The 17585-nt window shown below is 35.1% G+C and overlaps 2 protein-coding genes across 3 annotated transcripts; one reads left to right on the top strand and one right to left on the bottom strand.

Annotated features, from left to right (window-relative positions):
* Window positions 1-45: 45 nt before the first annotated feature.
* LOC100818553 (ICL/PEPM domain-containing protein) lies at window positions 46-1351 on the top strand. The gene is made up of 3 exons (NM_001354843.1): window positions 46-453; window positions 517-798; window positions 873-1351. Exons 1-3 carry the CDS (start codon window positions 115-117, stop codon window positions 1137-1139), a joined length of 888 nt encoding a protein of 295 aa, NP_001341772.1. The 5' UTR covers window positions 46-114; the 3' UTR covers window positions 1140-1351.
* Window positions 1352-7413: 6062 nt separating this feature from the next.
* On the bottom strand, window positions 7414-15583 carry LOC100776140 (clathrin interactor EPSIN 2). Of its 2 annotated transcripts, none has more exons than XM_041012239.1 (14): window positions 15351-15583; window positions 14513-14595; window positions 14327-14378; window positions 14041-14120; window positions 13880-13958; window positions 13538-13621; window positions 13263-13408; window positions 12597-12935; window positions 11524-11565; window positions 11328-11420; window positions 11063-11256; window positions 9830-10053; window positions 8379-9498; window positions 7414-8256 (listed from the first exon to the last, which is right to left on the bottom strand). In XM_041012239.1, exons 2-14 carry the CDS (start codon window positions 14545-14547, stop codon window positions 7781-7783), a joined length of 2964 nt encoding a protein of 987 aa, XP_040868173.1. In that variant the 5' UTR covers window positions 14548-14595; window positions 15351-15583; the 3' UTR covers window positions 7414-7780. The 2 variants fall into 2 exon arrangements, with proteins under 2 accessions (XP_040868173.1, XP_006603071.1); XM_006603008.3 differs by having other exon boundaries at window positions 9830-10017; window positions 15351-15580.
* Between the last annotated feature and the right edge of the window lie 2002 nt (window positions 15584-17585).

Genomic DNA, 17585 nt, shown 5'->3' with positions numbered 1-17585 from the left:
AATAATTCAATTTTTATAAACACGAAATAATAATAAAAAAAAAAAGCCCCAGCAACCTTTTCCCCTTATAATATTATCCTTGCGGGTTGCGAGGGGATAGGGATAGGGATAGGGATGGAGAAAGTGAAGGTGCTTCGGCGACTCCTCGAGACACCAGGGGTTCACCAGGGGCCAGCCTGTTTCGACGCTCTGGGTGCGAAGCTCATAGAATCCGCTGGCTTCCCCTACTGCATCACCAGTGGCTTCTCCATCGCCGCTTCCAGGTTGGCTCTGCCCGACACCGGCTTCATCTCCTACGGCGAAATGCTGGAGCAGGGCCAACTCATCACCCAAGCCGTTTCCATTCCCGTCATTGGCGACGCCGACAACGGCTACGGCAATGCCATGAACCTCAAGCGAACCGTCAAGGGTTTCATTGCCGCCGGTTTCGCAGGAATCATTCTGGAAGACCAGGTAAGTTTTGTTTAATCTCCGATGATCATGGTTTTTCCATAATTAATTAATTGGATCGATTAGATTGCGCCGAAAGCGTGTGGGCACACGCGCGGGAGGAAAGTGATACCGAGAGAGGAGGGCGTTATGAAGATTAGAGCCGCCGTGGATGCGAGAAGAGAGAGTGGGTCTGACATTGTGATTGTGGCGCGCACGGATGCTCGGCAAGCTGTGTCCTTGGAGGAAGCGTTGACGAGGTGCAAGGCTTATGGGGATGCTGGGGCCGATGTTCTTTTCATAGACGCACTCGCTTCGGTTCAAGAAATGAAAGCTCTCTGTCAACTTTCTCCCCATCTTCCCAAACTCGTATGTATTCTGAATTTCAATTCTTGCTGGCTTTGTTATTATGGCATAATTAAGGAAATTCTTAACTTGTTTAGGCAAATATGCTTGAAGGAGGAGGCAAAACGCCTATACTTAGTCCTCAAGAACTTGAAGACGTTGGTTATAAACTTGCTATTTATCCAATTTCCTTGATTGGGGTTTGCATACGAGCAATGCAGGATGCACTCACTGCTATTAAAGGAGGCGCTGTTCCTCCTCCGGGAAGCATGCCATCTTTTGAAGAAATCAAGGACATCGTAGGTTTCAACTCTTATTATAAAGAAGAGGAGCGTTATGCTACAAGCACCAATCACCAGCCTTAAAAATTATAACAGAGGTTGGAGAGACCAATCTTAAACAACAGCCCTTGTACTGTGTGATGATATCAGTCTACTTTTATTCTCAGCTACTTTTAACTGTCTTTGGGATATGTTCATTGTTCAATACCGAATGATGAATATCGATCTTAATGTCTGTCTGTTTAGTAGTATTTTATCAAAATAAATAAGACCCGTCTAATTAATCATGGAGTAAATTTCGTGATAAATGGCAAGGTTGCTCAACCAGTTAACGATGACAAAATTGACTTTTTCATGCTTGTCGTCAAGGATGCATGTTTGTGGATGCCGATGTAGACGGAGTGAATGAGGTTGAAGGTGATTTTTTCGCACACGGCGGAGGTTAGGGTGGCCACAATTTCCAAACATTTAAAGGTTTACTATAGGACAAAAACAAACATAAAGGCTTTGAAGATGTATTAAACTTATTTTATTTTTTAAAATAGAATTTTGAAAGTTGATTCAAACTTTAAAATAAAATAATTTTTATCAGACATTTTTTTATTTGTTAAAACAAAAAATTACTTTTAAAAACAGTAATCAATAAGTGTTAAATAGGGTCGTATTTTCTTTCTTCACATAATTTGTTATTTTTTAAACTTGTTATATATTACAGTAATATTCTTTTTATATCAATTAAATTGCAGTTAAGATGTAAAGACCTTTTTTACATGATCATCTAATAATAATAAATTTGTCAGGTACAATAAAATTGTTGACCTTTTCATCAATGACTTATCAATAATGTATGAAAATAAATTCATTAAAACTGTGTAATTCAGTTCAAATCAAAATAATTTACATTTTCAAATTATTTCTTCATCATTTTTTGTAAAATTTAATATTTATTTTTTCACTAAGTCCCTCAATTGTGGAGAATTGAAGTAAGAAAGTGAGGAATGAAGGTACGGGCAGAGGCAGAGGGTGGTGGCCTCTTCCGATATGAATCAGCTGCCAATATGCTTGAAGGAGGTGGCAAGACACCGATACTTAATCCTATGGAGCTTGAAGAGATTGGTTGGGGTTTCTATACGAGCAATGCAGGTCACTTCTCTTCATATTCAGGATTGAGGCATGAGACGTGCTAACAAGTACTTGTTTGTTTAATGATTTGTTTTTAGTAATACATCACTCCTCTTGACTGCAGCCAATACTAAGTTAACCAGAATGCCTGCCAATCCTATCCATCACAATAGTATGTTTGGCAAACTGATATACCAAAACAAGTTGTACTTTCAAATGTGATAATATACCAAAACATCATAATGCCTAACTAAAGCTCCAAAGGGAAATAAAAGAAACCAACCTATATAAATATGCTGGAGCCCTGCCAAAGACAAACCTACTAGGAATGAGTGCAAAATAAGAGAGTGGTGAGTTACACAAACTGAGAGTGTCATTAATTAGATGAATTGTACCTTTACCTTTTAACTCCTTTATAATAAGCCTAACTGTTCAACATGAACTCATTGTTCTTTAAAACCTATTTCACCCTTTTCTGATTTTTCTTTTCAAAGTATTGTTATCATTTTATTATTTGCAGACAAATAATATCTATGATTGCATTTGTAGGATTCACTCACTGCCATTCGAGGTGGCCGTATTCCTCCTCCAGGAAGCATGTCATCTTTTGAAAAAATTAAGGATATCTTAGGTTTCAATGCTTACTATGAAGAAGAGAAGCGCTATGCTACAAGCACCAATCAACAGCTTTCCAATAGAGGTAGGATAGACAGATCTTAACACAAAAATAAGTAAATGATAACCCTTTACTTAAGTGAAGCACTTAACTTTCATAAACATGTGTTGGGCTTGGGAGGGGTTGGTTGATATTGTTGAATAACCTTATGAAATCATCTGATTGTTCAACGCTGAATATCAAATTAACTATTTGATTAGTATTTTATCAAAATAAATAAAGGTCATCTAATTAACTATAGATAGTCACGACTCAAGAGAAACTTAGATAGCTATCTTTTCATCAGCGAATTTCTATGTTTCAGCTCTAGGGGAGAATCAAAGACAGAAAGTAAAGTTCTCATGCTTATATTCACATTGTAAATATATATTGTGCATTCCATTCTTGCATTCTCGTAGTAATAATTAGTTATTTGTCAGAGAGCAATAGCCTATACAGTATACAACGGAGAGATCAAGTTGATAAAGAGCAGACAAGTCAAAGTTTCAAAGATCCAATTGTGGAAGTAATAACACCTGATGATGTGTACAATAAATATGGTGCAGATAGTTCAAGGAACCCTTTTTCTGGTATCTGGTCTCGAACTCTCAGAGTAAAAATAACTGGCAGAGATGGATTTGAGAAACTCGATCTTAGGATTCCGGTAAGTTATCATACCTTTCAGTGGCACTGAAAAAAATAATAATGATTTATTCATATTAACTGGTCAGAACTAGTTAAGGATGCGGCCAACTGATTTTCACTTTTAAATATGAATGATTTTACCATAAGTTGCTGCAACTTTATTTTTAGAATTCCAATACATTGTGGATTCCATTTACATGATTTCTTTTTTATTCTAGCCCAATTTCAGACATGTCAAAAATCCATGTGTACTTCTACTATTCTATTTTTTTTGCTTGTCCCTTGTGCTTGCAAAGTGGCATATATTGATCTCACTGTTCTTTGCTGCTACCGTTGAAACTTCGTGAACTCCTCTAGTTTTTAATTGAACAATTCGTCTTGGGAAGAAGAACTATCAGATATGTTGCATTCAAGTTAATAATTGAAGTGATCCATTTGGAATCCAAATAGTGGTGTAAGTAGTATAATTGGACATCCCAGTTTCCTGAATTAACCACCTTTCTTCAACCACTTTGTGCTTGCCCTTATTCACTGTTATTTGGAAAAACAGAAAGAGAAATGAAATACAGTACACATGACTTTTGTTTTATAAATGCCAATCTCCAACCTGTTTGTTTTGTACTGCATCCCCATGTATTGGTTTTACATATTTTCTGTGGTAATCCCTCCCTGGTCAATAAGTTATTCATCTTTAAATTATGTGTTTGTTCAATTGAATATTGCTCCAATAAAGATTTCCTGTTTCCTTTTTCTCATAATACACGTAATTTGCTATATGCAGGCTGGGTTTCTGGATGGAATCACAAACATAGTTCCTGGTACTATTACTATCTAAAAATTATTGTAGTGTATAAATAGATGTGTATTCCGAATTTGTGACTCAAGGCTTCTTTTTCACAATTTCTGTTGGTTATATTTGTCATATCTCTATACAGCTTTGGGTGGCCTAAACATCAAAGAACTGTTGGATGATGTGACTGAGGAAGTTGGGGGGAAACTCTTGTTAGATTTTCAAGACAGGATGGGTGACAGAATTCAAGTATTTCTGGAGTGATTCCTCATGACTTTTCTCAAGTCTAACGGTAACTTGTTGTGGACTACTGTTGTTTTATTTAGATAAAAGAAGAAATTAATCAACATAAAAGGAGATTACAGAGAGATTGGAGGATAAGAGATCCTCCTTAAAAAGAAATCAAACTAGAGATAAAAAAAATCATTTGAGCAAAGATACCCTCTCCCTTAAACATAGATATCTATTAAGGGAAACCCTTTTAAAAAGATCTTGAGCTTTACACCAACTAGAAGCCAAGTGCCATATCTTACAGAAGCTTCTCACTCAGAGAGCTCTCTTTAAAGACATGAGAATCACACTCCAACCATATATTCACCAAAGAGCATAGACGGTGTACTGCCACAAATTTGGCTTTACTTCTACCCAAACCCAGCAAAACTGAGTACCGAAATTTTGGCTTCCTTATTTGAATGTTATCTATGGCTCCAGATTAAATGTGTTTTTTTGGAGGGGAGGGGGGGGGTTGTCTGGCAGCTCCTTGGACGTGTTATTATCTTATTCTACGTTTGTTGTAGATCATGAATAGCACAGTTTAGATATTTCGGCATAACTTATGAGGTGTCTGTAATTATAGTTTTATTTGATTAGCTAGCTTCATGCTCTTTCCTATGGTGGAATATGTGATCAGTTACTAAACGAATGCAAAGATTTAGAAGTATTACCTTTTCCTACTAGTAGGTTTTCTGAAACCTATCATGCAATGCTAATAGATCATCTAGTTCACTTTATTGCTTCTGATATTTATTGACTCTGGAATCTTTATTTCGGCCATAAATTGATATAGCATCTGGGAGTTCATTCTGAAACCATAATCAAGAGAGATTTTTGGGTTCAGAACCAAACATGTCTTACATTTAATTTGTGCATCGGGCTAATAGAAAGTTGGAAACATGTTTTCTGACTGGTGGGAACCAAATCAGAAAAGATAAATCCTCTTTTCGTATTGCATATTGACCAACAATTCAAAGTACTTGATATACAACAACTTCCCTTACCATAAATTCTTACATTCATTGCCAAAATATTTCCTTCTATATTGTACATTGATATAAATATAATGTTTGAAAAATGCAGAATCCAACAAGAAAACTATGTCGTGCTCCTGGGTTATCGGTGTTGCATTTTCAACTTTTTAATTTCTTATCTCTCTTTTACTATGGTACACAGTAAAAAATTATTCTGTTCTCTAAAGAAAAAGAGCTCTCAGACTGCCTGTGGATGTAGGTCATATGAGCTGAGCTACAATAAATCTGTGTATTTCTTTTACTTCCTGCACCTTTTTTGTTAATTCTCGTCTTTGGCATAACATAAGAATTTACCAAATGGAAAGGCTCTAGATTGTCTTTCTTTCATTTCATTTATGTAATTCCAGATTGTTGAATTGTATTACATGACAATCGGTAATCATAATTGTTTTACTCACAAATTTCTTTTCTTTGGTGGTATAGTAATACATATTTAGTTTTGTTTAAGTTTTTGTGCATTACTTATATTCAAGTACAAGATTGGAATAAGTTGGCTTGTTTAATTGCACTTCTGAACAACCATTAACTATTGTGACACCATAAAAAAATCAATTTCCTACAATATCATGTCAGGAACATTTGGATGAGAAAGCTTCGTTTCTTATATTATATTCGTTGATGTTGATGATGATGTTCCAGGAAATTGATGGTTCATATTGATGAAGGTGATAACTGGAAGCTAAGAGTTTAAAAATATCACATGGATTTATTATCCAAATACTGGAAAAAGAAAAGGTTATCACAATTATAATCAGAAATGGGAAATTTCATGAAACTAATTTTGCCCTTCGTTGTCAACCCATTTTTATATTTTATTTGTTCTGGTATGGAGAAAAATTCGCATGTCCTAAATTACTAAGACAAGTTTACTGAGCGTTGAAACTCCCAGTTTCATGCAAAACGGCGTCTATTTTATTTAACGTGCTTTTTTCAATCTCTACTTTCACTTCAACTAAATTATTTTTAAGCAACTTTTACTAGAACTTAGGGTAAACGTGATAGATTGGATTCCCAGTATACTGGTTTATATTTAATTAACTTTCAAAATGCAATTACAAATTTGGAGGCTAAATAATTTTGAAAAAGGTAAAATTTTGCAAAAGGAAATGTCAGACATAAGATTCTGGTGTCAACACGAAAAGCAAGGCATCGGATTCGTCACTAGAAGTCCAGTGTCCAACATAGAAAGCAATTAAAGCATGGTATCGACGCCACCAAAGTCACGAATGCCCAACACCCAAAAGCATGGTGTCAACACCATTCATCTAAAGCAATAAGAATCAGATAACTTTTAACGAAAGTATACAAAACCAAAAGCATGTATTAAATCTGCATCTTATTTTACGTTACTTGTTAATGTTTTCTTTTATCAATGCTTGATGTCTTTTTAGTATCAATTGCTACACGGGTAACCCTAGCTTTAAAATTATCCAAAAGGAGGCTCCCTCTGGCTGTAAGTGTAGATGGCTCTACTAGACAAAAATCAAGTAAAAAGTCTTGGAAGCCACTACCAAGGGCACTAAAAAAAAATAAAAAAGATAATTTTGAATTAAAATCAAATTAAAAAAGATGAGTCCTACAAAAAAATTACAAAATTTCTCTCTACCAAACACACCAGAAGAGAGATGAATTCCATTACATGTTAGTTCCCAGTAGACTACCTAACAGAACTCCAAAATATGAGAAAACTTATAATTCAGAATTGGGGGCAACAGTATTTAATAAGGGTCTCGAGTTGCATTATCAGAGTTCAGTATCCCAGCAAGAATATCTATTAATGAATTTTCAGCAAGAAATTAAAAAGCTTAAAAGAAAAACCAGTGAATTCCGATCCTAAAATAAAAGGTACAATGGAAAAATTATATTAATATCAAACCACCTGTTGGTGTTCAAAAAATGAGGAACAAGCACAGAAAGCAATAACCCAAGCAAGGTTATTATATCCAGTCACTGGTACACAACATTGATGCTCAAAGCACCTACATAAAGGGTGACCCAAAAAGAATGGTAACAACATATTTATAACAAATACACGTACGTCACACTGGGTCACTTTACAGAAAATTGCAGCTTTAATGATACACCGCTATAAACCCAAAATGTAGACTACTACTAGTAGCACTGGTATTGGCATTTCTCTTTCACAACTTGTAGCAAAAAACAATCAGTCATACTTCACCTTGCTATCTAGGCATAGTGTTCTATCTCATCGGTAGCCGCCATATGGCTGTTGACCATAACTACCATATGGCTGTTGACCATAACTACCTGGACCCATCATAGAGTTATTATAATTACCTGGTATGTTGGAGCCAGGAGGCAATCTAGTTGGGGGTTGCATCTGGTTATGGTATCCTTGTCCCATACCCATTCCCCCCATCCCCCCCATTCCCATACCCATAGATGTATTCATGCCTCCATAGCCTCCCATACCCATACCAACACTAGGACCATTGCCCATGCCCATGCCCATGCCCATGCCCATGCCAGAACCCATCATTGGGTTTGGAGGAGGCCTGAGAGAACCAGCACCAGACCGACCCATACCTGAACCCGATCCCATAGCTTTACCCATAGTTACAGTTGATGTTACAGCCGTGGTAGTGGGCTTCTCCATTCTCTTTTCCCTCCTATTAATGGCTTCAAAGTCAACCCCAATATCTGCTAATGGATTTGTTTTAGCTGCATGAAGAAAAAAAACATAGAAGTTAACAATTTGTCCATATAAGATCAACACCCTACTTAAAGTATGCTGTAGAAACTGAAATGTTACAAATAGCATGTTTTGAAGTCCAAGCACTCACGTCCAGATATATTCAAATTAACCAATCCCCTGCTTAGTGTATCTGCCCAAACTGTTGATTTTGTCTCAAACTTGTCCTTGGATGGTTGAGAAACTAAAGAATTTGATTGTGAAGCAAGTGATTGATTGGTAATTGGTGAGCTATGGGGGGTGGCATTCCCTTGTTGTCCAGTAAAGCTCTGGCTGTTAAACTGTGATGGCTGATGAGTTGGAGAGTGAGAAGACAAATGCGGAGCAGTGTGAGCAATAGATCCTCCATGATGGGGAAAGTTGGTGCCCTGTGACAGCTGTCCTGTTGGAGCTTGGGGAGCCATGTGTGATGGAAAAGCTGCCATTGATCCAAAGTTTCCACTATTCATATGCCCATTATATCCATTTTGGGATTGAGGAGACATGGTTGGAGATCCACCCTGGGAGTGCAATCCACCATACATACTACCTGATTGTGCAGGTTGGCCACCTTGAGAAGCAAAAGGTGACTGCATATGTTGGCCAGTAGGCGATGAAAATGCATGCAAGCCAGGTTGACCAGCGTGGGATGAAAAGGGTTGTTGTGCATATTGACTGGAGGGAGATGAAAAGGATGATTGTACTTGTCCTGGTTGGCCATTAGGAGCAGAAAAGTGTTGTTGAGAAAATTGATCTGTAGGAACTGGAAAGGTTTGTGCGGGTTGACTGGTTGCAGCTGAGAAACCTTGCTGGGGGAATTGGCCCGTTGGTTCAGAAAATGGTTGTGAAGCCATTTGACCAGATGAAGCTGGAAAGGAAGGTGAAGAAGGATGGTCAAAAGCAGGTGCTGAAATGTTTTGCTGTGAATGCATCTCAGGTAATGGTGCAGGAGGAAGAATGTCTGCAAGAATATCTGTTTCTGGCTGTGAAGATGACATATCTTGAGACGGAAACTGAGAGTTTGCAGAGAAAGGTTGAGCGTCAGAGGAAACAGGAGCAGAGTATGGTACAACAGAAAATGAATCCCCAAACCCATAGTTAGAGTTTGTTTCTGCATTAAGACCATTTGATTGGGAAGGCTCAATACTCTGATATGTCTGGGGTTGAGATGGAGCAGTTTCAGTGGAAGTAAAAGCCTTGAATGGCGAGTCACCAAATGGATCTTCAAAAGACTGCCAAACGTCAGACCAGCAAATATATTATTTAAACAAAGATTAACAGAGGACTGTTTTATACACACTAAGATGCAGATGTATCTAAAAGATCATTCAAAGCCAAGTTATGAGATAGATATGCCCTTTCTAGAAATAGAAAATAATTCTCAGAATTCTATCCCCCATCATTTTGGTTTAAGTAATATCGTACACATGCTAAATCAAAAGGGACAAAAAAAAAATGGCATAAAGCTGACAACTATAAGAATTCCAAGTAAAGTACAAATCCATTCTTTTTAGTACTATGTCAAAACATAGAAAAAGTAAAAGCAATGGAGCAAATACCTACCTGATCAAAATTATTGGACCCAGATGGTGCTGCTGCAAAGGAAGCTGTTGATCCAGAATTTGCATCAGGGGCAGCAGTTGCTGATGCAGCTGGTACAAGAGATAATGCATTTGAAGAGAATGAGTCTGAGAGGGAACCGAGCAAGTCCATTTCAACGCTGTTAGTGGTGGCTGGGGCGGCAGGAGCAGCTGAGAAGAAATATAAAGATATCATGGGTACAAGGCCTAGCAAATGTTATTTTTCAAAGAAAGTAGTCTTAAAGCATTAGTGCAAGCTCTTCAAGACCACCAATGTTATGTTTGTTTCAGCATACTTTTGGGGAAATAATCATTTTTTAAAAGCTCTCTCAAGAAGCTAGCAAGAAAAACAATTATTTCTCCAAAAGAACTCATTTCAACATTAAACTCCCAAATGCTTGCCAATGATAATTCATCAAATGTCAATTATAGTCAAGCCATTGATTTCATAAGTATATTGGAGCAAAGTATGACTAGAGTGTTACATCTTGACCACAAACCATGCCATATGGCTGTCACATACTACTCAAAATACGTATAAATGAAAAGAATTGTTAGTATAAGCTACATCAATGAATGGCCAACTTTTCCCACTAAAGGATGTAGGTAAATTATTCTTATTAATGGATCTTAGATTCAGTTTCAAAAATCTTCAAAATTTATGCATGAAACAGCGTGTATGTAACCACTCCAGAGTCTGTATGACACTAAGTTGTCCAAGGATAAAAATCTAAAACTACAGAAGAATCATCAATAAAAGGTAGCCAGCACTTATTTCACAGTCCTGGTTACTAGAAATGAGGGCAGCAGAGAAATGCAGTGAAATTTTTCATATTGTCAAACTAAGTGAGGCAAGCCCATGGTGTTTAGGACAAAAAACCACATTGTTAGAACCTAGGAGTATAACAGATATATACTCAGCATGAATGCTCCAGGGATGGTCTAAAGAAAACAATATTTGTAATGCAGAGGCATATGCAAATCAAATAACAAAGAGGCATATATTCCAAACTTCCATCCCTACAATTAAAACAGCGAGCCCACCTCCACCTATGAAACTGAGAGATGATTTACTGAATAATAATTTGACATGTACATACAAATTCAACTCAAACATGTAAGAATTATTCAAAACAAGAAATTAGGAAGAACTGTTACAAGAATACTGATTACAGACAGAAAACCAAGTGACCAGCATAATACTGTAAATAAACACCTGATGAAGGACCACGTGGGTCAAAAAAGTCATCAGTCGTCTCAGTTTCCTGGGCTCCAGATGCAGCAGTAGTTGCTTCGGTTGGATTATTGTTTACAGGAAAAGATCCCGTAGGAGCAGAGATTTGACTAGGATTATCATTTACATGAGGAGAGGAGTCTCTAGGAGCAGATGGTGCTGAAGTTTCCGCATCTCTACAATCAAAATAATATAAGTAACAGATTCTGTTGTGAATAAGTGATGTCAGTAGGATAAAAGTTTGAACCTTTCACTGTGTACAGGGCTGCGAGATTCACCAACAGCTTCTTCATAGCTAGGAGGAGCACCCATATTTTGCTCAGAAAGTTTCCGCTCAAGCCTGCCCATTTGTATTGTACATTGTCAACCTTAAAAATGCCTAGCAGCAATATGCATACAGAAGAGAGAAAAGGAGTATTCCTAATTTCCTATGACAAATTTACCTTGCTTCCAGAGATTGGTCTTCAGCTTTAGCATTGCTTCCGCTGAGAGATCATAGCATAAAAATATAAAGTTAGAAGCAGGAATGATTCACATCACAGGGCAAATAGTTCACAACTCTCTTTCTAGCATTTGAGTACAAGAAGATGAAACTAAATCCATATTCATATTCTGACAATTAAATGGCCAAGGACAAGCAAGATCTCACAAAACCCCACTTTAAATGGGAACAAATATAAAACTTGTTTTGACCTTTTTATAAATTCTTATGCATGAGATAAGACTTCATTCCAATAATTTTGTTAACAGTCCAAAAATTACATGCCATTTTTTTACCACTATGTAAAGTATAGTACTCCTATGCAGTATTTATTTAGCAACTTAGCTTCTATTTTAGTGACAAAGTTATTTGAATTTTGAAATGCCATGAGAAGTAAAATCCTCATTTCACAAATTAATCACTAAGTCAAATTTCAAATATAGTCAAACATAGATTGTTAAAGGTTTGTCTTTAATATTGATGATTAGAATTTGCAACTGAACAGTATACTACTTAAGCAGGATGGAAGAAGTACTGACATAAGAACAAGAAAAAATTGCTCAATCTATATTCCATTTTAAAATAATTAGAACAAAGATCAAAACCACGTAGGTGCTGAATAGTTTGGGTTCTCTACACCATCTGTTAAAATTTGAAACTAAAAAGCTTGAAAATGTAAACCTATTTTTCTCAAAATGAAAGCTATCAGACACTAATGAACAGCCTACAATTCATCAACTTGAAGCAATAATGTGAAAAGATGAATACAAGAACAAGAAGGTCATGCGGCTAGAACTAAATGAACTTCTAGAACTAACTATTGAACAAAGGGTCATGCATGATGCCCCTAAATGCTCAAGCATAGAAAAGGATCAAAATTTCTATCATTCACTTCCACAGATTCTCAAGATACAGGTGTATTTTAACAAATTAGGGAGAGAAAAAACTTAACAGTACACTTGAGACTCAAGTGTTTAAAAGCTTGAGCTAGTCTAGTCCTTAGAATTACAGGGATTAAATCATATAGGTTCATACCGAGATGAGTGTTGTCCATCATCATCACAACGATCTCTATCAGAGCTCCTGCTTCTTGTGTCATATTGGTAATCAACGCTTCGGCTTCTTCCCCTGTAGTCGTCATCTCTGTAACCATCCCTGCCATAACGATCCTCATAATCTCTGCCATAACGATCTCCATCACGACTATGTTGATCATCATCTCTATTGCCCCATTCTCTTTCTCTTCCATAACCATAGCCATTTCTATCTTCCTCCCTGCTTCCATAACGATCATCATCATATCGGTCACCATAGGCTCCACTGCTTGAATGTGAACCAGGTCTATACATTCCACCTGCTGCATTGTTGCGAAACCTGGTGATTCATATAAGACAGTTAATATCTCCAAGAGATTGAGATACTCACATACATACATTCACAAATTTCACTGTGTAGTTTAGATCTATAATCCAGAAACTAAAAGGACATACAGATTATCATATTCTAAAACTCAGGAAAGATTATAGAAACTAAAAGGACATACAGATTATCATATTCTAAAACTCAGGAAAGATAAAAAGAAAATATCTACTAATGCAATGTCTTATGCTTGATAATCAAGGAGGTATATATAAAATTTATAACACAACTGGAAAATAAAAAAGTAGAAAATATCAATAGAATTAATGAGAGGAGACTTACTTGTCCCTGTTAGCAGCAGCCTTCTGCCTAACTTCTATGATTCTTTCTTTATCATTCACAAGGATAACCAGACTTTGAGATTTCTTCCTGACATTGTTTCCTTGATCTCTTCCACTGGAATCAATATATTGAAAATCGGACAATGTCTGTTCATATGATGATTACAATGTTATCAGGTCACATAATAAATTTTAGATCATCTCAACAAAACTAGGCACCTGCATTGCAATAACTAAGTATATAAATTTAAAGTAGGATTGCTAAATGGGAATTACTGATATTTGATAAGCATGTTCTCTGATCTCATCTATCACTCTCTCTGACCCATGAGCCACCAAGTACTCTAGTACTGTCAAAGCCTGATGTTTAACAAAGGGCAGTTAATACAGAAACACATAATTTAAGAAAGTAAGATCAACAGCAAATGCAAAAAAACAAAAAAGATAATTCTTAATGTGCAACAACCCATCATTACTGCAAAGGATATAAATGAGTATTAAGACGGATTTCACAAATTGGCATGTACACTGTCGAGTTGATGGTAACAACAAGAATAAACAAGATTAGCAGCATCTGCTAGCAATTGTATCTAAAACATAAAATAGTTTGATCAAAACCTTGTAGACATGTCGCCAATTCTTGCCAGTGTCATTAATTCGCTTCCAGATTACTGACATGATCATCTGGTATTCATGACTGCATGGGTGCTTAAAAATGAGATAGTATGTAGTAAAAAATATACAATATGTCAAGCACACAATTAAGTAACCAAGCTTACGGGTTTCTGGTTGCCTGAGCAATATCGGCAAGAAGTGATCCATGAGGACCCCATGGTTCATTGCTGGTAGCATCAAGAACCTAGAAGAGGGGAGAGAAAGCAATGAATCTACTTCACATTTTGCAAAATAAGATTATGATACATAAATTTAAGGATAATTAAGATCTATTTCATGAGCAAGTATCACATAAAAATAAGTTAGATTTTGCATAGATCATTACAACAGTTATCGTGCTATTATTGGCGCAATCATATTTTCATAGCAAACTTTTTTAAAAAAATATACCTTCTGTTCAATCCCAGGAACTTTCAGCACTTTCTTATTTACTTCTCTTTTACTGCAAGAATACAATGAAGAGTAGAACATTTACGAAATACAATTGGCCACTAAAATAGTGATAAACACCCAAAATAACAATTTTATACATGACATCGAATCATATGCTAATAAATAATGAACAATTATACTTACAGGTCCCTAACAGTTTGACCAATAACCTTCTTCATTATTGCTGGTATTCAGCAAAAGCTACAAACCAGCACAAAGGGCCCTAACTGCAATGTACAAATGAAGCTCGCTTGAAAAAAAAATTCACACATTGGTTCAAGAAAAGCTTAGAGTTTCCCAACAATATAATGGCCACTTGGATTCCAAGAGGATGTTTTCAAGCATTATTATCTGTTTGTTGTTGTATTAATATTTATAATTTAATACAGCGGTTTACAATAATTGTCAGAAGATGCCAGCTAGTCAGAAACTTGATACATTTATCAAATAAGCCAGACAGCAGTAAAAAGCAATTATGAATGTTTGCAGTCAGCACGGTAAATAATATAACCAGTGAAATGAAACATGTATAAAGCAATAATCATAACCTCAAAATTCAAACACAATTATATAAGATCAACAAAGGAATCCAAAAATAAGTCCAACATGAATCTTCTTCTTCTTCTGAGATCAATCTTAATTCTGAAAACGTTTATAAGAAGAGGAGAGCCTTATTATCCTGAATCACATCTCAAATCTCACCTTGTGGACTATCAAACTTGAAAAAAATTAAAACACATTGAATGAAACACTGTCATAGGAATAACAGAAAACAACCAGAAGATCCAAAACATGATTCAACCAAAGAGATAGAGCGGAGCTAAATAAAATCCCAAATCTAAGGATGAAATTAAAAAAAAACATCGGCCACGAAGAGAGAGCGAATAATAATAATGCATAAAAAAAGAAAGAAAGGAGATCGAAGAAGTTGCAATGAAAAGGTATCCAGATCTGATCTGAGAGATCAAACGAACGAACGAACCTGATCCAAAGGAGACAACCAAAATCGTCGGCAGAAAGGGGAAAGGAAAGACCAACGTTAGAGAGAGAGAGAGATTGCAAATTCGCAAGAACTCTCTGAGTTGTGTCCCAAACAACAATAATAATAATAAGTTGTGACAGAGAAAAACACAAAAACGCTCTCTCTCTCTCTCTACAATTTCGGAGTTAATCTCAAACGGGAGCATAAAGGACGAGCAAGACAGCGCAACTTACACGCGGGGAACAATTACCTTTTTTATTAAAAATTAGTTACTGCAAAAATGATTCTTTTATTGCCTATACTTTTATTATTATAGGCCATTAAATTGAAAGTATATAATGATGTGAGTGTAGGGGGCATTTGATGAACGGCTTCAAGTCCTTGTCTCTGTTGACACAATGACACCAATGTCCCAACTTAATCTCTTACTATTATTTCTTAGTGGATCAACCGTCTATTTTATTTTATGATGCTTTTTGTTTTTGAGTTCAAAGCAACCCAGCTTGTGTTGACAAGGAAAAGGAAAGTAAATATTTTACTTTTTGTTCTGGAAAAAAAATTGAAACATGTTCCTATGCCAATCTTTTTTTTTACCATGACAAATTTTCATTGAGATGGTGAACATATAAAAAATGAATATTTTTTTTAATATAATTTATTTTATAATCAAGAGTCAATTAATATTTCCATGTATCATTTAATTAAAAAAATGCGAATATCTATTATTTATGTTGATCGATTCTTGGGGGTATGCCAATTCTGACCCTTCACTTCTATCGGACTAGACTTTTGACGCCTTCTGAAAACAGCTGATACAGAGTTTTCTTCATAGAAATACTAGAGTACGTATTTCAATGGTGCATCTTAGTTTATTTCAATGGGGTAAAAAAAAGTCTAGAAGCTATTTGTAGTTAGCAATCTTAGGCTAACTTAATCTAATTAAAGAAATTCGCAAATGGACATAAAAGTTGGAATTATTAGTAATTTTTTTTTATACCACCACAAAACTGGCAGAGAATAATAAGAATTTACGAAAATGATATAGTCACTGTTTCAAACTTAAAAGAATAAAGGATAATAATACGTCCACCACGTATATGATCTTTTATGAAACTGGTCTCTTTTCGATCAATCTTATCAAGATTGTAGTTGAGTATCGATTTCATTAATAGAAGTCAAGTAATGTAAACTTCTTCTTTTTTTAATTTTCTTCTTTATTTGATCTATTTTTATTTTTTTAGTCTACTAAAATTCATGTTACTATAAAGAAGAATTATATACTTCATTTGAAAAGATTCACCATAAAGGCAAAATATATATAATGAATTCGTTGGTGACAATCCATTAAAAAAATCGAGAGTTACTAATCACAAATAAAAGTTAAATTTCATAAAGTAACAGAGACCAAGTGTGGCAATATTCTGATGAACTATTATAAATTTATTCCATTTTCAAAAAATACTTTTTGTCTTTGATGAAACATATTTGATGGGTGAGTTTTAAACTATATTTACTTTTTAATTCTTAAATTGTTACATGGTTTGAATTTTTTGATAGTATATTATTTTTATTGAATTCTTACTTTTTTTATATTAAACTAGATGTGATTAGTCACATGGTTGAAAAAGATCATTTGAGAGAAACAAAGAAGAATGGAAAAATTAGGAAATATATTGATGTGATTCTTGAAAATTTAGAGTGAGTATTTATTTTTCAATTATAGTACTAAGTTATAAATTAGAAAATTTTGACTAACTCAAAACGATGCCTTACATTTTATATATAGATTATTTAAAATTTCACACTTAAGTATACTTTGTACGTTAATTAGTCATAAATAATTAACATTTTATGTAATATTTTTTAAATTTAAATATATTTTTAATCCTCAAATATGAAAATATATCTATTTTACTTCCTCAAGTTAAAAGTCAAATTTTTATTCCTCAAAGTTAGGTAATGGTTTTTTTAGTTCCGTTAAGACCACATAATCTCTAATATGATAAAAAAAAAAACTTACAATGATAATTTTTTACTACCAAAAATTTTGTTTAAAATTTAACCTTTAAACATGCTTTCTATCATCCAAAAACAGTTAGAATATGTCAAAAATAAATAGAAAAAACACGAGTGTCTCTTTCATTAATCATCACTACTATCTCTTTGGTTATTGTGTGATGAGACACCATGCTTCTCGTTCTCTCTCATGGTGAGCCAACTTTTTTCTTGAACAAG

The sequence above is a fragment of the Glycine max genome, chromosome 18, assembly GCF_000004515.6.
Source record: "Glycine max cultivar Williams 82 chromosome 18, Glycine_max_v4.0, whole genome shotgun sequence".
In the NCBI taxonomy this organism is placed as follows: Eukaryota; Viridiplantae; Streptophyta; class Magnoliopsida; order Fabales; family Fabaceae; genus Glycine; species Glycine max.
This window is presented reverse-complemented; position numbering and strand designations above follow the sequence as displayed.